Source organism: Dermochelys coriacea, chromosome 7 (genome assembly GCF_009764565.3).
Source record: "Dermochelys coriacea isolate rDerCor1 chromosome 7, rDerCor1.pri.v4, whole genome shotgun sequence".
Classification (NCBI taxonomy): domain Eukaryota; kingdom Metazoa; phylum Chordata; order Testudines; family Dermochelyidae; genus Dermochelys; species Dermochelys coriacea.
In genome coordinates, this window is record NC_050074.1 from 15485744 (window position 1) to 15511521 (window position 25778).

At 44.1% G+C, this 25778-nt stretch overlaps 2 protein-coding genes across 9 annotated transcripts in view; one reads left to right on the forward strand and one right to left on the reverse strand.

Annotated features, from left to right (window-relative positions):
* SUMF1 (sulfatase modifying factor 1) overlaps positions 1–18408 on the reverse strand; it is a 78772-nt gene extending 60364 nt beyond the window's left edge. For all 8 annotated transcript variants that reach the window (XR_006283010.1, XM_043519902.1, XM_043519900.1 and 5 more), the window contains exon 1: positions 18132–18408. Coding sequence is in view for 7 of the 8 variants with exons in the window: in XM_043519902.1 (XP_043375837.1) it covers positions 18132–18389 (258 nt within the window). In the remaining variant the exon portion in view is untranslated. The remainder of the gene's footprint in view (positions 1–18131) is intronic.
* A 6904-nt stretch (positions 18409–25312) lies between these two features.
* The window catches only part of ITPR1 (inositol 1,4,5-trisphosphate receptor type 1), a 254472-nt gene continuing 254006 nt past the window's right edge, over positions 25313–25778 (forward strand). Inside the window, exon 1 of the mRNA XM_038408402.2 lies at positions 25313–25502. The gene's annotated coding sequence lies outside the window, so the exon portion shown is untranslated. The remainder of the gene's footprint in view (positions 25503–25778) is intronic.

Here is a 25778-nt window from a genome sequence, read left to right on the forward strand (position 1 = left end):
TCAATACAAAAGGAACCTTGATTTAAATCAGATTTTAATCTTATTTTGCATTTGTACTTTTAAAGTTATTTTCCTAAAGAAAGATTTTCTTAGTGACTGTAATAACTAAATATGACCTTTACACTAAAAGTACTTTTTGCTAACCGGCAGGATAAACTTATCTATACACATTTATAGATGCAGTTATGTGGCTCAACATACATTTATTCAGATTCTTAATTTTTTACTTTATTGCATTAGAAAATGGTGAATGGTGCATTTTTTCAATCTGCTAGGTGATTATTTTTACTCATGATTTGTGTCAAGCTGCATTTGGATAGAAACTGAAATTATATTACAAATGCACAAAACCAGCATTTTTAATTAGTTTTTTTTATTAATTCAATTAAAAAAAACTTAAATATCTTGGATATAGAGGGAGGAAATTATCAAAACATGTTTTGATTTAAAACTCATGTATTATAACCAAAGACAGTATTAATGGTTGTTAGTGTACTGATGGATGGTTTCTGGTCACCATGGACCAGACTGTCCAAAATATTTAGACACCTAAAAGATGCAGATAGGTACTCAGTGGAATTTTCAAGAGCGTGTAGGTCAGTTAAGTGCCTAACTCCCACTGATGTCAGCTCCCATTCACCTTTTAAAATCTGGCCCCATGTTCAAGTTTTTAGCATTGGTAGATCCCATCTTCTCCCCTTGGTTTATATTCATAGACTGGACAAGGAAAACAAGCTTTCCTGCTTTTCCAAGGTTCGCCTATCAACTAGTTCACATGAAGAAAACATTCTCTCTGCACCTGCTAGGTTAAACTGAAACAGTAAAAGTTTTCTGCATAACAGAAACTTAAAGTACTGATATTCGGAATAATGTAAATACCAACATTCACTGGAAATAATCATAGAAATGTAGGGCTGGCTCGAGGTGAAATTCAGCCCCCTGCACTGAGGCAGGACCAAGAAAACCTAGACCATCCCTGACAGATATTGGTCCAACCTGTTCCTAAAATCTCCAGTGATGGGGATTCTTATTGCAGATACTCAATGCAGTATAGGAATTGTGACATATTTATGAAACCTAAATTGCCTCAAGAGTTAAAGATGTTTTTCCAAAATCCTGTGTGCACATTAAAAAGCATCCTTTAACTCATGAAAATGTTAGCAGCTTTCTTTATTTTAATGATTAATAGATTACAGTAACACATTTTATCATAATGTCACATTTTAAACAGCTTATTTTTAAAAAGAAAAATGTATTTAATTTAAATTTAAGAAGTCCTCTTTAAGGTTGGTTTGTTTGTTTTTTTTTACTCAATTTTGATCCACCCTGTTGGAGAAGGAGTGGATTCAAGCAGTAGCCAGTTAGATCTGTAGAGGCAGGTTTAAATCCGAAGGTGCCCCTGGATGTTTTTCAATACACATCAGTGGTGGTGATGCCTCAGTAAGAAATCTGGGCTGGAATAGGGAGTTGCAGCTCAATTTTATAACCCAATGGCAAAACTAACTAGGACAGTTGGCATCAGCCGTTGATAACAGGTCACTAAACAAAAAAAGTTACCTTACTTGTCAGCCTGTATGCAGGGTCTGGGGAAGAAGATTGCCTCCTTCCTCCCGCAGAGATGTTCCTAAGCACATCAAGAGAGGCTTCCTTAGCTCCCTCACTGCTTCTAAGCACCATTCCCCTCCACAATTAACTCCCATGACATAAGTAGATGAGTGGATTTGCTGAGGGCTGACTTGCACAATACTCACCTTCCCACCCAGTCCGGAATACAAGCCTTGTTTTCATTACATCTGAAAGTGATCAAGAAAGACTTGGGCCCCATCCTGTGACCACTCATGCAGAACTCGCATTGGACTTAACAGGAGTTCAATGGGAAAAGCAACTGCAGAACCGGACCCAAAAAACCTAAACTAGCAGAGCCAACACAACAGAATCTAGCAGGGGATGCATCTTCTTGAAACAAGCAGAGAGCAGTTTTGATTCCCTCATGATTGATAACTCTTTGAAGTCTAAGAGGGCAAGGGATATAGATGCCCTTTCTCAGAGAGAGTTCCTGAGATCTGTATACATAAGCCACACTTCTTGAGTGGCTGAGTTAGAACTACAGTAAAATGGAGAAAAGTCCATTGGATTTTAAATATGGGGAGTTATTCAGTTAAGATGCAAAGAACCTTTCTCCACAGTACCCATCAATATAAATTAGGCCTAATATGGACTTAAAGTACTTAACTTTCTGCTTCTCATTTTAAACGGTTCTTATTATTTACGAAAACGAATAGACTGTAGGTGGGGCCATCACCCCGCTCCAGCTCAGAAGTGGTTAAAAGCCAGCCCTTGGAGAGGGTTGGGGCTGAGAGAAAAGGATAGGATGATTGGGGAAGCAGCCATAGCTGGGGCTATGCCCCAACTAAGCCACAGCTGGCCCTATAAAAGGGCTGTGAGCCAGGAGCTCAGGCAGGCTCTCTCTTGAGAGAGAAGGACCTGGCTGCCTGGGAGAAGGGTACTTGGGACAGAACAGTGCTGAGGAAAGGGAGGAGGAGCTGGGGAGCTCCAGCCTGGCAAATCCCCAGGCTGCGGGCCTCTTCAAAGGCCAAAAAAGGTGCTGTGGTTACAAAGGGGCAGCCCGGGGTTAGGCAAAGGCAGCAGGTCCAAAGCCCCCTCACCAATGATGAGTGGCCATGACAGACTGCAGTCTGCCCCAGTGAGTGGGGCCTAAAGGATAACTGGCAGTAGCCACTGAGGCAAGGTGGGGATAGAGGGTTGGGGGTTCCCCTGGGAGGGGAGACCCAGGGTGTAGGGGCACTATCAGGGGGCAGGACCCCAAGGTAAAGGGGCACCGGGGCCCAGAAGGGACATGGGGCCAGCAGCAGGCGAGACACTGGCCTGCAGAGGGTGCTCTGGGCTGGAAAGAGCTAATTCCTGAGATGACCAGCAGGAGGCTGTGCACCGGTGAGTCATCGCTTCGCTACACTGACACTTCACTGCAGAATAAATACCCAACAGCAGCTGTGGCCTTTGTTAGGATATCCATCCTGCAGTATGACCTACATTACAAGGGTAATTGTTACTGTAAAACAAACATATAAAGGAAGCCATCAAGTTGGCTTTCACCTGTAATGTCCATGGATATCCTTCTCAGACAGAAGCTTACCTGGGCTTCCATGTTGATGCACCATGAAGCTGAGAACATTGAGAATCGGTAGTCTTCCATTTCTGCAGAGTTCTAGTCTTGTACTGTTATCTTACAATGATGCTATCAGGTATAACCATTTGGACACAGTAAGTGGGCAATGGAGGAGTTTATGTTCCCTGTCCAATTCCCATTTCTCAATTTTATTTTTTTTTTTAAGTTTACTTTGTTCATTTAACAGCACTGTGTCCAGCCAGTTTCACTGTTTCCCTTCTCTACAGTAGATTTCCACTTTTGTTGGGGTTCCTTCACAGCAACATTTACCATCTTTTACGAGACAGCCAGAAGTGGTTGTGAAACCACACAGTAGGCAAAGGGAACTCAAGGCCGATAGACCACCTGAAATTACTTTTCAGCTGGCTGTTATTTTTTTTAAACTGACTAAATTTGAAGTTGATCTTAAAGAAAGGAGTCTAAATGCTTATGAATCATCTTCAACTCAACAGCAGTCTGGGTTTCTGCACTTGTCTCACTGCAAGTGGGTTTCCTGATAAGAAGTTACTCCTAAGTTTCCTGGGGACTTTTAAAGAATGCATCAACGAGACACGGATCAGAGCTATATAACTGCCTACATTCTAATCTCTTGCTGACTCACTGAAGCTAAAATAAGTGCTCTGAGAAGGCTTGGGAGTCACAGATTTTTGAGCTTGCTAGTCAGTTATCAGTACACGAAAAACTTTCCAGCTCAATGATCACGTCATCCCACAATCTAAAGAATTCTGATAGATGCCCTGTTATCAATGTGGCCTTTAAAAGCCTTCCTTTTGAACCCAACATTCGTATGTCATGCAGGCACTCACCTATCTATGCACCACAGGCTTCTACCATGTCATTCAAGTCCAGGGCCCAACATAGGACTTTTGGAGTATACATTCTAATTACGACACCACCACCCATTTTATGGCTCAAACAAACTGCTGTTTTGGAATACAATCATCTTTTGATTGCAAGTGATAGTGTCAAAGTGACAAGTGGCCTCTTTGCACCCATTTGAACCAAGAAGCACTGACTGATAGTGAGTGTGGAAGTGTTCAGCACTGAAAGGAAACAAGTTCCTAAAATTAGTTAATGGATTCAAGAACACTGTTCATCTAACAAATGAAAATCTTAGCTTCTAACTTCAAAATGAAGATTGAACTTAGTTTCACCAAGGTGAGGAAACACCCAAGTTTAACTACGGAGGCAGAAGTCCAGCAGCAGATCAATCAGGGTGAGGAGCGTCTAGTTGACTGCACTGAGTACAGCATGTACCAATATTTGTCTTCTGGCCAAGTGATCTATGCACATAAATGGTGCAAAAATGGTGCACTACTAGGTTTTGTAATGACTTTTGCTGGCTGAATGAGATATCCAAATTCAATGCATACCCCATAACACCCGAGTCTGACTCACCCCCTAACACCTCTGAACCAGTAGAGGCAAAAGAGACTGGCCCCCTAGATCTCGGGCAGATTAGCCCCGGGAGAGGAAATTTTGGACGGGACCAGGCTGAAGACCCAAGGTACGACAACATTAGGAAGGAGGTGACCGAAATAAATGGGGTCCCCATGGAAGGGAAAACCCAGGGACCAGGACCCTACTTCATAATGAAGAAGAATCTCTTATACCAGGTTGCACCAGTACAGGGGCAGAAGGTATAGCAGATCCTAGTACCTCAAAAACACCAGAATGCTGTATTAAGTCTGGCCCATAGTCATCTTTTTGGGGGGAATTTGGGGGTAGAGAAGACCCTGGCATGGGTCCTGCAACGATTCTTCTGGCCCGAAGTACATGAAGAAGTGTGGAGGTACTGTGCATCCTGCCTGGAGTGTCAGCTGCACAGTCCCTGTCCCCTCTTGAAGGCACCTTTAGTACCCCTTCCCATCATAGAGGTCCCCTTCGAGCGAATAGCCATGGATCTAGTGGGACCCCTGGAGAAGACAGCCCAGGGCCACCAATATATACTTGTCATTCTGGATTATGCTATTCGCTACCCAGAAGCCATCCCCCTGCGGAACACGCCTTTAAAACAATAGCTAAAAAGTTGGTGGGGATCTTTGCCCAAGTGAGGCTACCAAAGGAGATATTAACAGACCAAGGTACCCCATTTATGTCGAAGCTAATGAAGGACCTCTGTACGCTGCTCCATATACATAGACTGAAGTTCTCAGGGTATCATCCGCAGACCGATGGGCTGGTCGAAAGGTTTAACCAAACCCTCCAGGCAATGATAAGGAAAGTGGTAAGTCAAGATGGGAAGGATTGGGACACCCTACTATCCCACCTTATGTTTGCAATCCAGGAGGTACCTCAGGCCTCAAGTGGGTTTTCCCCCTTTGAATTATTATACAGACGCCACCCCCATGGCATACTAGATATTGCAAAAGAAATCTGGGAAGAGGAACCCAATGAGGGGAGAAATATAATTGAATATATAATTGAAATATAAATATAATCCGTGTTGCAGATGCAAGAATGGGTCACCCCTATTGTACGGGAACATTTGGAAAAGGCGCAGGAGGCCCAGCCAACCCATTACAAATCGCCAGGCAAAAGTCCAACAGTTCCAACCAGGGGATCGGGTGATGGTGTTGGTACCCACAGCAGAAAGCAAGCTTTTGGCCCAATGGCACGGGCCCTATGAGGTGGTTGAACCGATGGGGGAAGAAACCTACAAGGTGCGGCAGCCAGGACGCCGTAAACAAGAACAAAATTTATCAGATTAACCTCTTAAAGCCTTGGCACCAACGAGAGGCGTATGTAGTGGCCCAAGAGACTCCGATCCAGGGAAATAATATGCAGGAGCAGATCAGGATATCCACTGATCTGACACCAAACCAGAAGAAGGAGGTAACTAAGATGATCAACCGATATCAGGACACGTTTTCAACCAAACAAGGCCGGACCACCGAAGCATATCACCACATTATCACAGACCCTGGGGCAACGGTAACTTTACGGCCCTATCGGGTCCTAGCGGCAAAAACGGAGGAGATCAAGGCAAAGGTAAAAAGGATGTTGGAGCTGGGAGTCACCGAAGAGTCCCACAGTCAGTGGTCAAGCCTGACTGTGTTGGTGCCCAAACCCGATGGCACCTCTAGTTTTTGTAATGACTTTCACTGGCTGAATGAGATATCCAAATTCGATGCATACCCCATATCCCGTATCGATGAGTTAGTTGACCACCTGGGCAATGCCCGATTTTTGACTATCCTTGATTTAACAAAGGGATACTGGCAGATTCCCCTTGCCAAAAATGCGAAAGAAAAGACAGCATTCTCTACACCAGAGGGTCTGTTTCAATATACTGTTCTTCCTTTTGGACCGCATGGGGCACCTGCCACCTTCCAGCGTCTTATGGACAAGCTCCTACAGCCTCATACCAGTTATGCAGTGGCATACCTGGATGATGTGATTATTACATCCCCGACTGGGAAACCCACTTAGGAAAGGTAGAAGTGGTTCTAGACATGCTAAGACAGGCTGGCCTCACAGCCAACCCGGCTATAGGGCTAGCTGAGGCTAAATACCTTGGCTACATTGTAGGAAGGGGCATGGTCAAGCCCCAACTAAACAAACTAGAAGCTATCCAAAATTGGCCCCGGCCGAATCGGAAAAAGCAAGTCCGAGCATTCCTGGGTGTGGTGGGGTACTACTGACGATTTATTCCCCATTTTGCTACCAGAGCAAGTCCCCTGACAGACCTAATAAAAGCCCAGGGTCCAGACATGGTGAAGTGGACAGATGTTGCAGGGAAAGCATTCATGGATCTACAGACACCTCTCTGCAGTAACCCCGTGCTTATAGCCCCAGACTTCAACAAAGAATTCATTTTACAAACAGATGCATCTGAAGTAGGATTGGGAGCTGTCCTATTGCAGATGGTCGGAGATGAAGAACACCCAATCCTCTACCTCAGCAGGAAACTCCTCCCGAGAGAGCAGAAGTATGCTGTGGTTGAAAGAGAGTGCCTAGCTGTGAAATGGGCCATGGAAACTCTACGTTATTACCTTCTGGGACGACGGTTTACCCTTGTGACCAACCATGCACCCCTCCAGTGGATGCAGCGAAATAAAGAGAAGAACGCAAGGATGACCAGATGGTTCCTCTCCCTACAACCTTTCCAATTCACCATACAACACCGGGCTGGAAGCCACCATGGCAATGCAGAGGGCTTGTCACGAGTACACTGCCTGACGTCCCAAGTTGCCCAACCCCATAGTGTTGAGCAGAGGGGTGGGATATGTGACAGGGTCAGGCCAGATGGCTATAGGAGAGTAATAGAAGGCAGATATATTAGCCCCAGGCTAAGTAGATCCCTTTTCCCTGGGTAAGGTAACAGGGAAGGTTCCAGAACAATCAGGAACCTTCTGGAGACAATTAAGACAGACAGGCTGATTGGCTGCAGGTGTTCTAATCGAGAAGCTCCTAGAATCAATTAAGGCAGGCTAATCAGGGCACCTGGGTTTAAAAAGGAGCTCACTTCAGTTTGTGGTGTGTTTGAGGAGCTGGGAGCAAGAGGCACTAGGAGCTGAGTGAGAGAACGTGGACTGTTGGAGGACTGAGGTGTACAAGCATTATCAGACACCAGGAGGAAGGTCCTGTCGTGAGGATAAAGAAGGTGTTGGGAGGAGGCCATGGGGAAGTAGCCCAGGGCGTTGTAGCTGTCGCACAGCTGTTCCAGGAGGCATTCTAGACAGCTGCATTCCACAGGGCCCTGGGCTGGAATCCGGAGTAGAGGGCGGGCCTGAGTTCCCCCCAAATCCTCCCAACTGCTGGTTAGACACAGGAGGAGTCGACCTGGACTATGGGTTCAGAAAAATGGCCAAGCTGAGAGCTGCCATGAAGCTCCAAGGCAAGCAAATCCACCAATAAGCACAAGACCCACCAAGGTAGAGCAGGAACTTTGTCACACATTTAAATTTACATTTTTTGTTCCATAGTGAGAGCTATAGAGATGAGCAGAAAGAAGTAGATACCAATTGATTAAAAACCTCAAGTTTAGGCATAGCTGCCATAGTTCTTTCTAACAAAACTTAAAATGACAGCAGATAAGAAGAAGCTAACAGTTTATTTTGATGAAGCTAAAGCTTTTAAATTGCAATGAATAATGATCAAGGGTGGAGTAATCCAGGACTAAAATAGATAAGTCTTAAGGTAGAGAGTCCTTTCCAAATTCATTAAAACCACTGTATGTTAATATAACTGTATCTTTTAGTCTCCCTTTACTGTAACAGGCTTTCCAACAGTTGTAGGAATATCAGGTCTTTTTTTCTAATATAGAAAATCATGTTTTCCCAACAGGATTTGAGAACCTCTACTTGGCAAATGATTATTCTTTTGGCATTACCGTTTCCTGTTTTACTTAGCCTTTATTATGGATAACTAATCAGTGAAATTATAACTGAGAAGAGTAAATAAAAATAATCAGATAACAAATAGTACTGTGTCCCCTCACGGGGAATAATGTGTTCAGTTCTATGCCCCATCTCTCAATAAACAACAAAATACAAAGGACTTGGGGACAAAATTAAAAGTTTAACGGCATGATAAGACTGAAGGGATTGTGTACAGACAAACAGGGCCTACTTCTCAGCTCCATTACACCAGTTACACAGTGATGTAACTCCACTGATGTTACATTATCATCCCTGGTCTATGCCAGAGTGTAGAAGCAGGGCTACACTCGTACTGAAAACATGATAATCCTTCAGAACCATAACTACAGCCTTACACTAGGGAATCATCAACTTCAATAGCAGAAACCAACCTACTGGTATTTAAGCAAACTGATCCAATTCCATTCCACGTAAGTCATTGGCAAGCACGTTCCCAATCCCATTCCAGGGAAGGCATGGGAACGTGCCTGCCAAAGACAAGGCATTACACATCAACTGGCACATCCCAGTGTTCCATAGGAAGGTCTTGCCAGAACAAGTGCATATTTGAGCAGCAGAACAGAGAACACAATTATATAAAATGTAGTGCTTTGTTGAGAACATGCATCTTCAATCTAGTGCCTCCACGTGGGAATCTCTGAAAGATGTCACTCATACTGAAGTTTTTCATTTTCATAAGGACTGGGATTGCTCAAGCGGTCCTCTTCTCCTGCTATTTATTCCTCACCTGAATGTGCGACTTAACCATTCGTACATAGTCACAAACTACAGATCCTAGTTCATTGCACACCTGACAACTGAAAAGGAAACTAATTTAAGTTCATATTTTCAAGTAAGGCCTTGTCTACACTATGAAATTACTCCAACTTTACAGAAGTCAATTTTTGGAAACAGATTGTAAAGTCGAGTGCATGCGTCCACACTAAGCACATTAATTCGGTGGTGTGCGTCCACAGAACCATGGCAAGTGTTGACATTCCGAGCGGTGCACTGTGGGTAGCTATCCCACAGTTCCCGCTGCCCACTGGAATTCTGGGCTGAGCTGCTGATGCCTGATGGGACCAAAAATTTGTCACGGTGGTTATGGGTAAATATCAGTCAACCCTCCCTCCATGAAAACAATGGGAAACCATCATTTTGCACCTTTTTTCCTGGATTGCCTGAGCAGATGCCATAGCACGGCTAGCATGAAGCCAGTTCAGCTCACCGCAACAGTAATGACCATTGTAAACACCTTGCGCATTATCATGCAGTTTATGCAGAACCAGAACCTGAAAAACTAGGCGAGGAGGCAATGGCAGTGTGGTGACAAGAGTGATAAGGACATGGACAGAGATTTCTCTAAAATTGTGGTCCCTGGCAATTTGGAGATCATGGTGTTAATGGGGTAGGTTGATGCCGTGGAATGCCAATTCTGGGCCTGGGAAACAAGCACAAACTGGTGGGACCGCATAGTGTTGCGGGTTTAGATGGCTCCGAAACTTTTGCATGCATAAGGGCACTTTCAGGAAACTTTGTGACTTGGTTTCCCCTGCTTTGAAGGGCAAGAATACCAAGATGAGAGCAGCCATCACAGTTCACAAGCGAGTGCCACTATCCCTGTGGAAGCTTGCAATGCAAGACAACTACCGGTCAATCGGGAATCAAGTTGGAATGGGCAAATCTACTGTGGGGGTTGCTGTGATGCAAGTAGCCAACGCAATCATTGAGCTGCTGCTATCAAAGGTAGTGACTCTGGGAAATGTGCTGGTCATACTAGATGGCTTTGCTGCAATGGGATTCCCTAACTGTGGTGGAGCTATAGATGGAATCCATATCCCTATCTTGGGACCGGACCAACAGGGCAGCCAGTACATAAACCGCAAAGGATACGTTTCAATGGTGCTGCAAGCACGGGTGGATCACAAGGGACGTTTCACCAACATCAACGTGGGATGGCCGGGAAAGGTTCATAACACTCGCGTCTTCAGGAACTCTGGTCTGTTTAAATGGCTGCAGGAAGGGATTTACCTCCCAGACCAGAAAATAACTGTTGGGGATGTTGAAATGGCTATAGTTGTCCTTGGGGACCCAGCCTACCCCTTAATGCCCTGGCTCATGAAGCCGTATATAGGCACCCTGGACAGTAGTCAGGAGCTGTTCAACTATAGGCTGAGCAAGTGCAGAATGGTGGTAGAGTGTGCATTTGGACGTTTAAAGGGTCGCTGGCGCAGTTTACTGACTTGCTCAGACCTCAGCAAAATCAATATTCCCATTGTTATTGCTGCTTGCTGTGGCTCCACAATCTCTGTGAGAGCAAGGATGAGATGTTTATGGTGGGATGGGAGGTTGATGCAAATCGTCTGGCTGCTGAATACACACAGCCAGACACCAGGGCGATTAGAAGAGCACAGCAGAAAGCGCTGCGCATCAGAGAAGCTTTGAAAACCAGTTTCATGACTGGCCAGGGTACCGTGTGACACTTCTGTTGTTTCTCCTTGATGAAAACCCGCCCTACTTAGTTGACTCCAATTCCCTGTAAACCACCCGCCCTCCTCCCTTCGATCACAGCTTGCTTGCAAAGGAAATAAAGTCACTATCATTTAAAAAACATGTATTCTTTATTAATTGATTATAAAAATAGGGAGATAACTCACAAGGTAGCACTGGTGGCATGTGGGAGGAGGATAAGAGGGAAGGAAAAGGCCACTTCAAAACTTGTTGAATGACAGCCTTCTGTTGCTTGGGCTGTCCATTGGGGTGGAGTGGTTGGATACCCGCAGCCTCCCCCTCTGCGTTCTTGGGCATCTGGGTGAGGAGGCTATGGAACTTGGGGAGGAGGGAAGGCGGTTAAACAGGGGCTGCAGCAGCAGTCTGTGATCCTGCTGTCATTCCTGAACCTCCACCAGACGCTGGAGCATGTCCGTTTGATCCCACAGTAGCCCCAGCATTGCATCCTGCTTCCTCTGATCTTCCTGCCACCACCTCTCATCTCGATCGTCCCTCCTGTCCTCACCTTCATTGGCCGCTTTCCTGTATTGTGTCCCTCCACACAGTCTGCTGAGCTCCGTCAGTGCCGGACGACTGCCTGAGCTCAGAGAACATTTCATCACGTGTGCGTTTTTTTTGCTACCTTATCTGAGAAAGCAATTGGGACGGAGAAGGGAGACTTGAAACATTTGCAGCTGTGAGAAGAAAAAGAGGATGTGAAATATTTTAAAAGATACATTTTACAGAACAATGGCTATACTCTTTCACGGTGAACGACACTATTCACATTACATAGCACATGTGATTTTAGTACAAAATCGCATTTGCATCTTATATTGAGTGTCTGTGGCTTTGGTGTGAGAGATCACACACACGCAGTGTCGGGCAACAGAATTCGGCTTACAGGAGGCCATGGTAAGCCATACTCTTTCGGCTTCTGCAACCTTCATAACAGCAGTGTCCTCCTTTCCCATACCAAGCTAAGCCCATTGAGTTGGCCATCTAGTGCTGCAGTTTTAGCGTTAACGTGCAGCAGCATAAACCAAACTAACCTCCCCACTGTCCAGTTCTCTGGGATGATCACTTTACCCCTCACCCCACTGTGTGGCTGGTATCAGGGAAGATCCCCACTAGCCAAACACGAATAGCTCAGCGCCAATGTCCCCCCCACCACCACCACATTGCTTGGCTAACTGCGGGGAGGATTTCTTTTCAGCCACAGGCAAACAGCCCAGCAGGAACAGCCACCTCTGAATGTCCCCTTAATTAAATTCCCCTATTTCACCAGGTTACCATGAACAATATCACTCTCCTGAGGATGATAAAGATAAAGAATGGATGTTGCTTGAATGCCAGCAAACACCGGGATCATGCGCTGCCAGGCTTTGTCATGCAGTGATACCAGATTACTTGCTACTAGCATGGCATGGTAAAGTGTCCTACTATGGAGGATGGAATAAGGCTGCTCTCCCCAGAAACCTTCTGCAAAGGCTTTTAGAGTACCTCCAGGAGAGCTTCATGGAGATGTCCCTGGAGGATTTCTGCTCCATCCCCAGACATGTTAACAGACTTTTCCAGTAGCTGTACTGGCCACGAATGCATCCCAAGTCCTCAGGGCAAATTAACGATTAAAAAACGCTTGCTTTTAAAACATGTATTATATTTTAAAAGCTACACTCACCAGAGATCCCTTCTCCGGCTTCGTTGGGTTGGGAGAGTATTTCAGTCAGGGTGAGAAAAAGATCCTAGCTGTCAGGGAGAATGCTGTGCTGTGTGCTCTCCTCAAGCTCGTCCTCCTCCTCATCTTCCCCGTCCGCAAAATCCTCAGACATGGTGGAGAGTACCCCATCATCGGAGTCCACGGACAGGGGTGGAGTAGCGGTGGCGACCCCATCCTAGAATTGCGGGCAGCTCAGCGTAGAAGCAGCATGTTTGGGGCTCTGTCTTGGAGAGTCCATTTGATTCTTTGGTTTTCTGGTACGCTTGTCTGAGCTCCTTAAGTTTCACGCAGCACTGTATTGTGTCCCTGCTGTAGCCTCCGTCCCTCATGGCCTCAGATTTTTTGAAATGTTTTGGCATTTCGTTTTTTGGAACATAGTTCTGATAGCACGGATTCATCTCCCCATACAGCGATCCAGTCCATGCTGGAGCTTTTTTTCGATTCTGGGATTGCATGGTTACCTACGCTGATGAGCTTGCCTGGCCAAACAGGAAATGAGATTCAAAAGTTCCCCGGGCTTTTCCTTTACACCTGGCCAGTGCATCCAAGTTCAGAATGCTGTCCAGAGCGGTCACAATGGTGCACTGAGGGATAGCTCCCGGAGGTTAATACTGTCGAATTGCATCCACACTAAACCTAATTCGAAACGGTGATGTGTATTTCGGTGCTAATCCCCTTGTCAGGGAGGAGTACAGAAATCGATTTTAAGTGCCCTTTATGTCGACAAAAATGGTTTGTTGTGTGGACGGGTGCAAGGTTAATTCAATTTAACGCTTCTAAATTCGACAAACTCGTAGTGTAGACCAGGCCTAAATGTTCTCAGTAATGAAGTTCAAGAAATGCAAAAACCATCTCACAAAGTTTCTAAATGGATTTTTTCTTCAATTTTATTGAAGAAAGTAAGTCCGCGAGACAGAACTCTCCAGTCACTCCTGCTAAATATGTCCCAGTTCTTCCTTAAAGCTGTTAGTTGATCTAGGTGCTGATTCTTCAACTACCATCTCATGGGGTGACCTCTCATTCTGCTTAGAGCTCTGTTGGCTTCACTAGGACCCCCAGCAGGCACAAATGCAGTTGCAAGATGAGTGCATGTGTGTACATTATTGCAGCCCATGTATCAGGCTTCAGAGACTCTGAAACACTGCTGTTAGGCACTTGGTCAGTTGTGCACTACTGCTATGCAACTGCGAGGGAGGGAGGGAGGACTGATCAGTTTATAACCTGGTGTATAGGTTACATATACCCAAGTCTAAAAAACTAAGATGGTGACCCTGAGTGCTGAGTGTTAAACGAGATTATTGATATAATAGGTATAACAGAAACTTGGTGGAACGATATTAATCAATCAGTGGGTCACAGTAATACCAGGATACACAACATATAAGAATGACAGTAGATCATGCTGATGTGGGAGTGGCACTATATTGAAAGAAACAAAGATAATAAAAATCTTAAATGAATCACACTATACCATAGAATCTCCATGGATAGAAATTCCATGCTTGACTAGTACAAGTATAGCTGTAGGAATATACTACCGACCACCGTGACCAGAATAGTGACTGTGATTGCAAAATGCTCAGGGAGAGGAGAAAGGCTACAAAAACAGGAAAAAAAAAGACAATTATAATGGGAATTTTCAACTATCGCCATATCAGCTTGGTAGATATAACCTCAGAACAGGATGCAGAGATAAAATTTCTAGACACCATTAATTAACGTTTTTTGGAGCAGCTAGTCCTGGAACCCACAAGAGGAGAGGCAATTCTTGATTCAGTCCTAAGTGAAGCACACGATCTGATCCAGGAGGTGAATTCAGGTGAACCTCTCAGTAATAGCAACCAAAGAACCTCACTGTAGTAGCATTTAACTTCAAATGGGGGAACAAAAATTAGGAAGCTAGTTAAACAGATATTAAAAGGAACAGTCACAAGAATGAAATGCCTTCAAGCTGCATGGAAGCTTTTTTTTTTTTAAAAAAAAAAAAAAAAAAAAAAAAAAAAAAAGACTGTAATAGAGGCTCAAATGAAACATACCCCCCCCACATACACACACAAAAACATGAGAACCAAAAAAAAAAAAGTGTCACCCTGGTTAAACAAGAACATAAAGCAGGTGGTTAGAGGCAAAGTCAGCCTTTAAAAATTGGAAGTTAAATCCTGCTAAGGAAAATAGAAAGGCACAAACTCTGGCAAGTCAAGTGTAAAAATATAACTAGGCAGGCCAAAAAAAAGAAATCAGAAGAGCAACTAACAACACAAAAACTAAACTGCAAAAAAATCATTTTTAAGTATCTCACATGCAGGAAGCCTGCAAAACAATCAGCGTGGCCACAGAAGGTTAAGGTGCTTAAAGAGCGCCCCAGGAAGACAAGGTTGTTGCAGAGAAACTAAATGAATTCTTTGTATCAGTCTTCACTGCAAAGGATATGAAGGAGATTTCCACATCTGAGCTATTCTTTTTAGGTGACAAATCTGTCCCAAACTAAGATGTCAACAGAGGTGGTTTGGGAACAAATTGATAAACTAAACAGTACTAAGTCACCAGATAATATTCACCCAAGAGTTCTGAAGAAACTCAAATATGAAATTGCACAATTAACTGTAACATGTAACCTATCGCTTAAATCAGCCTCTGTAACAGATGACTGGAGGACAGCTAACGTAATATAGATTTTTAAAAAAAGAGGCTCCAGAGGGGATCCTGGCAATTACAGGCCAGTAAGCCTAACTTCAGCGTCAGGTAAATTGGTTTAAACTGTAGTAGAAATGATCACACACACAGATGAACACGATTTGTTGAAAGGAACATGGCTTTTGTAAAGGGAAATCATGCTTCTGTTAGAATTAGAACCAATCTATTAGAATTCTTGAGGGGTAGTGGGGGCATTAACAAACATGTGGACAAGGGTGATCTAGTACACTTCCAGAAAGCCTTTCACAAGGTCCCACACCAAAGGCTCTTCAGCAAAGAAAGCAGTCATGGGATAAGAGGGAAGGTCCTCTCATGGATCAGTAACTGGATCAGTTATGGAATAGGACACAAAGGGTAGGAATATATGGTCAATTTTCACAGTGCAAAGAGAGAAAAAGTAGGGACCCCCAAGAATCTGTACTGGGGCCAATGCTGCTCAACATTTTCATAAGTGACTTGGAAAAGGGGATAAACAGTGAGGTGGAAAAAAGTCTGCATATGATACAAAACTACTCAAGATAGTTAAGTCCAAAGCTGACTGTGAAGAGTTACAAAGGGATCTTACAAAACTGGGTGACAGGGCAAGAATGGCAGATGAAATTCAGTGTTGATAAATGCAAAGTAAACTACATTGAAAAACAATCCCAAATATATATACACATATATATACACACACACACAAAATGATGGAGGTCTAAATTAGCCGTTACTAAAGAAATCTTGGAGTCATTGTGAATAGTTCTCTGAAAACATCTGCTCAATGTGCAGCAGCAGTCAGAAAAGCGAACAGAATGTTAAGAACCACTAAGAAAGGATAAGACAACAGAAAATATCATAATGCCACTATATAAATCCATAATAGGCCTGACCTTCAATACTACTTTCAGTTCTGGTCACCCCATCTCAGAAAAGATATATTGGAAAAGGTACAGAGAAGGGCAACAAAAATAATTAGGGATAGGGAACAACTTTCATAGGAGGAGAGATTAAAAAACTGGGATTGTTTAGTTTAGAAGAGAGAAGACTAAGGGAAAGGTCTACAAAATCATGAATGGGGTGGAGAAAGTGAATAAGGAAGTATTATTTATCCCTTTGCATATCACGAGAACCAGGGGTCACGCAATTAAATTAATAGGCAGCAGGTTTAACATAAACATAAGGAAATACTTTTTCCACACAACAGTCAACTGTGGAACTCATTGCCAGAGAACGTTGTGAAGGCCAAAAGTATACCTAGGTTCAAAAAAGATAAGTTAACGGAGGATAGGCTATCAAGCAAGATGGTCAGGAACGCAACCCCATGCTTTGAGTGTCCTAAACATCTGACTGCCAGAAGCCAGGACTGGATGACAGGGGATGGATCACTCAAATAATGGCCCTATTCTGATCATTCCCATTCAAGCATCTGGTACCGGCCATTGTCAGAAGACAGGATACTTGTCTAGATAGGCCATTGGTCTGACCCAGTATGGCCATTCTTATGACAGATACTTGACCTTTTTGACCTAGCTAACATAAATGTTAATCATCAGATCCTCAGCTAGCATAAATCAGCATAGTACTTCTAAAATCAATACAGTTATGCTAGTTTCCAGCAACTGAGGATCTGGTTCTAAGTGTTCATATGAACACAGTATATTTCCAAATTTTGCAAAGCTACCTCACGATTATCCCTAACAGGAAGTTCTGCAAGTTGATTATAACCTACAAAGGAGTTTTCTTTCATATTTTTAGAATGTATTGCTTCTCTCCAGACTAAATAACTTGTTTAATAACTTCCTTCTTACACTGTTAGCCTCCCATACTAGTCAGCTTTCATTGCGTTTTTCTGGAACAGCTAGGAAGCATTTAGAACAAAGCAACTACAGCTGAGTCAAAGGCACATAGTATACATATTGCCATTAACTTTTCTGTTCTCTTTTCTAACATCTCAGCACAGAACAACATTCTAATCTAAATGCTTTCTAGACTGCTGCTACTCCCTGATATACATTTCCATTAAGCTCATCACATTACCCAGACTGTTTACACTAAACTTCCCAGCTAAGTCAAAATCAATACTGCCTCAAGCCATACACAAGTTCTTGACATCATGCCATTTGATATCAATGAAGTGAAGAACATAGTGTGCTACATTGCTCTGGTGACGGTGACACCGTTTACAAACTGCAGAAGAACTTTCTATGTATATAAAATCTCCCCACTATATTTTCCACTATATGCATCCGATGAAGTGAGCTGTAGCTCATGCTCCAATAAATTTGTTAGTCTCTAAGGTGCCAAAAGTACGCCTGTTCTTTTTACGGATACAGACTAACACGGTTGCTACTCTGAAACCTGTCATTATGGAAGTCTAGTTACCCATTCCCCAATGTTATTAATGGCCCATATTCTAGTCTAGGCTGTAATGTTTGGACAGCCTATCATGTAGTTTGGTCTACCGGGCCATATGTTTTACATGAAGAAGGAGCACTCATATCTAAAAACTGCTGTTCTCGAGAAGTCAAATAAATGAATCATGGAAATTGCTTTGAGCACTCAGCCATTTACAAGGCACTTGCCATCCCAAACCACAATCCTGGGAGCCCAGGCCTCCCCCTCGCTCTCCCCCCCCCCCCCCCCCGGCTCACAGAGTTCCCCTCCACTCCCCCCATGGGCAGCTGTAGGCCTCGCCCACCTGACTGTGCGCAGCTGGCCCCTTGCGGGTGCCCGGCCCCACGGCCGGACTTGGGGCATTGGCCTCCGGGGAATACCTCCAGGCCGCCGCGGCCGCCTCCCCACCGCTCCCCCGGCCCGCGCTACAGCCGGACGTCCCCTTGGAGGCCGCCGCGCTGGAGGAGGAGGAGCTCGAGGCCGCCCCGGACCCCGAGCACAGCACCAAGCCCAGCACCAGAGGCCAGCTCGGCGCAGCCCGCCCTGCCCTGGGCGCAGCCATGTTGGCTTGGGGCACCGCGTGACGTGCGCAGTCAGGTGACCTGCCCTGGCTTTAAAGAGACAGCGCTCACTTCCGAGCGGGCTGTCTGGGGCTGTTCCCGCCTAGAGCGGGCTGGGTGCCAGGCCTGCAGCTTCCAGCGTCTGCTGCTGCCGCCGCCACCCAGCGCGATGCGATGCGGAGTCCTAGTGCTCAAAACAGCCATGCGGCAATCGGGTCTCCGGGGTTCTCGTCCCCGCTCTGCCACCGCCTTGTCTTATGGTCTGAGGCGCCCCACGGCGCCTAAGAGCCTCAACTTCCCCGTCTGTAAAATGGGACTAATGCTACCTCTCTGCCTCAGAGACGTGTCAAAGCTACATCAGCTAGTGCATGCAAAGGGTTGTAAGACCCTCCAGCCAACGTGCTATAATATATTATTCAAAGTCCTGAGCCTTGGTTGTATATTGAATTCACCCAGATTAATGATGATGATGATGATGATGATGATAATAATAATGAATAATGAAAGTCTAGATCCCGATGATAACCCCAATGAAATCAACAGCAAAACTCCCATGGACCTTGGTGGAACTAGGAATTGGTCTATGATGGAAGAGAGGTAAGCTCTTCAACATGGCCGTCTTCACTTAGAATCATAGAATAGAATATCAGGGTTGGAAGGGACCTCAGGAGATCATCTAGTCCAACCCCCTGCTCAAAGCAGGACCAATCCCCAACTAAATCATCCCAGCCAGGGCTTTGTCAAGCCTGACCTTAAAAACTTCTAAGGAAGGCGATTCCACTACCTCCCTAGGTAACCCATTCCAGTGCTTCACCACCCTCCTAGTGAAAAAGTTTTTCCTAACATCCGACCTAAACCTCCCCCACTGCAACTTGAGACCAATACTCCTTGTTCTGTCATCTGCTACCACTGAGAACAGTCTAGATCCATCCTCTTTGGAACCCCCTTTTAGGTAGTTGAAAGCAGCTGTCAAATCCCCCCTCATTCTTCTCTTCCACAGACTAAATAATCCCAGTTCCCTCAGCCTCTCCTCATAAGTTATGTGTTCCAGTCCCCTAATCATTTTTATTGCCCTCTGCTGGATTCTTTCCAATTTTTCCACATCCTTCTTGTAGTGTGGGGCCCAAAACTGGACGCAGTACTCCAGATGAGGCCTCACCAATGTCAAATAGAGAGGAATGATCACGTCCTTCGATCTGCTGGCAAGTGCACCTGCTTATACAGCCCAAAATGTCATTAGCTTTCTTGGCAACAAGGGCACAGGGTTGACGCATATCTAGCTTCTCGTCCACTGTAACCCTTAGATCCTTTTCTGCAGAACTGCTGTCTAGCCAGTCAGTCCCTAGTCTGTAGCAGTGCATGGGATTCTTCCATCCTAAGTGCAGGACTCTGAACTTGTCCTTGTTGAACCTCATCAGATTTCTTTTGGCCCAATCCTCTAATTTGTCTAGGGCCCTCTGTATCCTATCTCTACCCTCCAGCGTATCTGCTACTCCTCCCAGTTTAGTGTCATCTGCAGACTTGCTGAGGGTGCAGTCCACGCCATCCTCCAGATCATTAATGACCTGCATTTCTGACAGGCACGTGGCATTTTTTGTAAGGAAGCAGAGGGAACATCAGTCACTAGCGAATGTGAACATACACTGCTATCATGAGCATCCTCACTGAGGGGCATTGCTACCTTGGAGCCTCTGTCTGGAGATAGCTTCTTACTAGAGTTTCTTCAGTGTGAAGCTTTTTATTTTCTTAAGATAGCTTTTAATGCTGAAATAAAGCAATTTGGCCTGCATTTAAGCAGAGATCATATTTGACTATTTTTATATGAAGCGGGGAGGGGGTTCAAATTGTTCTGGTGCTGGAACAATCATGCTGAAAAAGTGAGGATTCAGGATAGTCATGAAATTTGGCCCATTTGTCAACTCTTTTAAAACAGTTGCTAGTAAGTGGTATCAAAACATATGACAGGATATCTCCCCAGAGAAGTCAGTTCGCCTCTCAGTGTCTCCATTTCTCATTGGTAAAGATAATGATACTTCTCCTTTGTAAAGTCCTTTCAGACTGATGGATGAAAAAGCACTATAGAAGTGCTAAGTACTATCATTATATGTCTTACATTGAGGAATTGCATTCTCTGCCAATGTGAATGTTCTGGGCATGCGTCTGGGGCGCATATCAATTACATTCACTTTCTTTTCTTTTCTTTTCTTTTCTTAATAAATCACCTGTAAGAAATCACAGGCATAAGGATGTGTCTACCATGATATTATTATCTGTGACTCATCCAAGATGCAGATAAAATTCCAGCATGTGAGAGGTATGGTCTGATCCTCCTCCTAAGGGCAAAATTAAGGGCAAAACTCACATTGATTTCAATGGGAGAAAGTAGAGCCACTCTGACCAGAAAAAGAGCAACATTTTTAACCACAGCATCATTTTTAACAAGTACTGTTCAACACAGTGGGCTGGCCTGTAGCTTTACCACAAGCCCTGTGTATGGGGAAACATGTTAATGTGTCATCTCAGGAGCAGTGCAGGGATAGAATCATGTATCCGAGAGACAGTTTCCTCCCTCATCACTCTGGGTAGAGAAGGTAATTTGTTGCTTCTATAAAAATGCAAATTACTACCCCTGTGCTGGCTGGTGCTTTGAGATCAGACCCAAGGCTCAACCCACTCTCTGCCCTCCTGCGAGGGAGCAGCAGGTGCACAATGCCTACTTACTCCTGGGTACAGGAACCCAAGGTCCTGTTACACACAGGGGCAAAAGAGGTGGGTTCTGACCATTCCTTATACCCATATATGGGCAAGTCAGACTCTAACCCAGTAAAACAATAATCAGCTGTCCCAGTGCATCCAGTACTTCTATTGACACCAATGAGGGGTGTTTTGGGGTCTATTAGGAATGCAGGATCATGTCCTAATAATAAAAGAAATCTTTACTAATTCAGTGAGCTACAGTTACAAATATTTAATGTCATCTTGATCTGTACAGATTAGTTTTGTGAAACAACAAGAAGCAGCCCCCTGAAGTCAAGGAGAAGGAATTTTTTTTTGTCTTTAGAACTTGGATAGGAACACTACTAGATTTCATTCCTTAGCCTGAAAGTGTCCTCTGTTTTAAAATGACAGTGCTGGGAGTTTTCATAAACATTGTTTCCATTTATCAGTCATTTGTCTCTTTTTTCCTGTAACGTACTCAGAAAAGCTACAGAGTGAAGGAAAAACAAATAAACACAAATTTAATTATAAAACCAAATTGCTTTTGGGGTCAGAAAATATAAATGTTCCTTTTATTTTTTAGTAATTATCTTTGCCCCATGCAATAATGATTCCCTATTTAAAATAAAAGGAATTACCAGCAACTGGCTTTCTTCCTCCCTTTATCCAGTGCAGTGGTAACTGTAGGACAATAGCTCATTTTCAAAGTCAGACACCTATAGAAATCAAAACAATCTGCGAAGCAATTCTCCTGTATTAAAACTGTTTGTTTTAAAATGTATCATTGGGGAGTTCAAGAAAACCATCTCTCATCCAATGAACATTGTGCTTCTCTGGCGTATCCTGCTTGTTTGGTCTTATTGCTTCTTTTCCTGAGTTCTTTGGTGCAGTATTTCTACACTATCATCAAATAAATTTGGGTTCTAATTCCCCCCTCCTTGCCAGACGGCTGGACTCAACAACAACAAAATGCAATTAGCTTATGAGCAAACTCTGCTTTTGGTTCACGTTCTGATGCTATTTGAGTGTTTTTATTAGTTTATTTATTGGTAATGAATCTGCTGCTAAGTCAGCTGTAAATTCAGACAGCTCATTTTTTTCCACTTAAGGCCTAATTGTGCATCCTCTTTACTCATGGTGAGTAATACCTTACTCCAGGAACAGTCCCACTGACTTCACTGAGTAGTACCAGTAAGGTACTACTTAGCATGAGTAGGTAGGTCAGAATCAGGCTTTTGGTGAAGTGTATGGGGTAGAGGTAACTGGGAAAGGGAAATTGGTAAATGTCTGTTTGTTTTATGATGTATAAAGAAGGCTTTGTTTTGTTTTTTTATTTCAGAAATACCAAGCATGTCAAGTCTTGTTTTCCCTATTTTGCTGGAAGTCTCCTGTGGAGAACCTAGAGAAGTGGATTAGGAGCTTTTTCCACCCTTAAATGTAGAAGCTGAGATATTGTCTCTTTTTTGCCTAGAATTTCTCACCATTGCTATGATTGCTTCACCTCCCCTGTTGGTAGTAGTGATGGGAGTGCTGGCATGGAGAAGGCCTTGATGGCTAGGGGTATTTTGATTGACAGGCCACTCCACCCTGCTTTGACTAAGATTAGACAGCCCGGTTCTTAAATCACTGGCAACCTCTCGGAGCTCTGCCTACACTCTCACTTCTTCCATTGCTGCGACTGGTGCAGCTGAACTAATGGTAGCAAAGGTGAGATATTACAGACAAAAGTCCTAGTTCAAACCCAACCATAGAGATTCAAATCCTCCAGACTGTTTGAGATGGTCCTTTGGCATCAGAGTTAAAGGAGTAACAGAGAGGCGACATGGAAATGGTTCTGTTGTTCTATGGCAAACAGAAGACTTAAACCTTCTGCTTAAGCAGTCGAGCATCTTTTGTATCTGATGAATTCACATATTTGCTTTAAATAACTAGACATTAAAGGCCCAGAATAAAGCCCCCAAAAGATACAAAACAGTAGAGTGGTTCAACAGCAAAAGAAAATCCTCACATCAAGTGTTTGCACCATGCCTTTTATTTGTAGTCTTAAAATAACACATGTTATTGGGTTAATAACTGGTTGTACCACAGTTCCCCTCTGAAAAGACTGAAGTGGTATTTCCTCTATCGTAATTTTTACAACGTGTCATCTGCAACTTCCTGAGCAGTTCTTCTTTGTCACTCTGTTTGCACACCTGTGTCTGAGCTAACCTGGGAATTAACCCCTTGCTTTCTGGTGATTAGAAATAGAACTCTGCATCCTATCTCGGACACTGACCCTGAATGTACATTATTGCAAATGACAGGGCAGTTGCAGTAGAGTCAGTTTATCATAATTCTGAATGTGAGCTTTCCTACATTGTTTTCAGGAAGCAACAAATTAGAAGTGAAATTCAGTAGTTAAAGGCAGGACATGTTAGTTATGCCCAGGAGTCTGGAGGGCTGCCAATTTGAATAGATTACATTGCCAGATATGAAAGTGCAGTTATGGTCATTTATAGCAACATCATGCTCGCTTGATCTACTGTATTTAGTCATGTCTACTGCCTTTACTGACCCAAATGCAGTTTTACTGCATCACAGAGCTAACTCAGCTGTTGGGGAGCAAGTGACATTCTATTCTGATGTGCAATAACAGATAATTGTTAACTAAATTTCAGTTCCAGGTCTATATTGCGCCTACGCAATCACATGGATGAGTTACATAGGTGCCACTGAGGGTAAAATTTGGCCTGCAGAATCTTTATTTACTGATGAGGCTATACAAACCAGAAAGAACAGAGCTTACTTTTCAGATCCTAGGATAAATTTGTAGGGCTTTTAGTTAGGGAAAAATCCATCTTTATAGCTGTGCAAAGTTAATAAGGTTTGATGAAGAAAAATAAACAAGAAACTCTGATTTTTTTTAGAGCAGTGCTCCTCATTAAGCACTCATATATTTTTGGTTTGAATGGATGAGAATTCACTAGGAGAATGCATAGACATCTTTCTGATATTGGGTAATGAGTTCTACCTTTACAAAAAAAAACCCACCAAAATTCAGAGACCCTTTATCTATGTCTTGATTTATGCGTAAGCGTCAGAGCTCTGTACCTTGATTTCTAGATGTTCAGCTCAGTAGCAATAATGATGACTGGTACATCAGACTTGTGTTTTTATGAAGAATCCATATGCTGATAAAATAGCAAACACTGGATTTGTCATATTGTCATAATCAGACCACTGGCTCATCAACATAGGTGTCTTTTCTCCAGTAGTGGGCAAATACTGGATGCTTTAGAGGAAGGTGAAAACAAACAACAAGCAAATAGGCAACAGCTATAAAATGCTCCTTGCCTTTTGTCTAATGCTGTACTTGGGGTGGAGAGGCAAAGAAGGGGAAATGCTTTCTTGAGTTTAATGCCAGTGAAACTGTTGCAGCCAACATACTGTGTAATATAACTTTGAGATGCCCCGTCACTAGCAGTTAAGCATAGCAGTTTAAGCACAGCCTGTTAAATCCTTTACTCTTTCCAGGATCTGTTAAATCCTTGCATTTGTTTCATATTTATTTTTCTCACATCTGATTTTCTTGTGGTTTATTTGGCTGATCTAACATTATTAGACTATCAGTGTTTTTCTGCCATCATTCCATTCTTTGGAACAGTTATTACATACTTTCCCCCTGTGAACCTCTAGCTAAAGCTCTGCAGAGCCTTGGACTTAACTATATTTTCTGTGCCTTAATCCTTTTCCCCACAACAGTGCATTTTTATGTCACAGATTTTTGAAATTCTTGGCTTTTGTGATAGGAGTTCAAATGGGATTTGACAGCCAATAGAAACCTCCATGCTAGAAAGCCCCAAACCAAGTTCTAGTAGAAGCATCCCTCTGAAACAAGGGTCCGGAACATGTATTTTCAGGGTGAATTGCCTAAATTGGATTCCTTTATTTCTTTCCTTGGCAGGGAGAGAGTCTTTGGACCACACGCTCAACCAATGGCAGCTCAGGAAAGCGCTCTTGACTCCACCATGCATTTACAAGAGATTCCTTTGATCTGACACAGAGTAACGTTTTCCCCTTGCAAAGTCTCTAGAAGCCGCGCAGCGTGGGAGCATGCTGGGAGTTGTAGTGCGGCTGTTCCGCCTCTGCACCCGGCACTGGGTGGCGTCCTGAGCCCGCCGGGGACTACATTACCCAGGTCGCCGCTCGGGCGTATTTAAGCAGCCACAGAGCGACTCTAAAGAGCAGTAACCATGTGGATGTGCTGCTGAGCTAGCTGTGGGCTGAGATTAACCCTCGTCAGCCTCCATCCCTATCGGAGCGCAGCGGGGCTGCCTCGGGAACATGGGATTACAAAGCGGCTGCTAACCCTCTCCTTGCTCCAGCATCTAGGCAGGCGGAGCCTCTTGTGCAACCAGGTAAACCAGGGGCAGGTTGCAGGGGAGTGACCTAGACCAGGGGCAGCTGAACTTTCTCGTGGGAGACCCAGGGCTGCAGCTTTGTAGTGTCGTCGTCCCCCCACCCCCGCTTGCTTACTTTCATGGCAGGCTTCAGTCCTGCGCTGTGCTACATGTCCTCTGATCAGCCTGGGGGCTGGGATGGAAGTAGTAACCGATCAGATAGCTCCCCCTCCCCCTTCCTCGCCAAGTTTGGGACCGTGCAGCAGCAGGAAATAGTTTTGGGGGTGGGGAAAG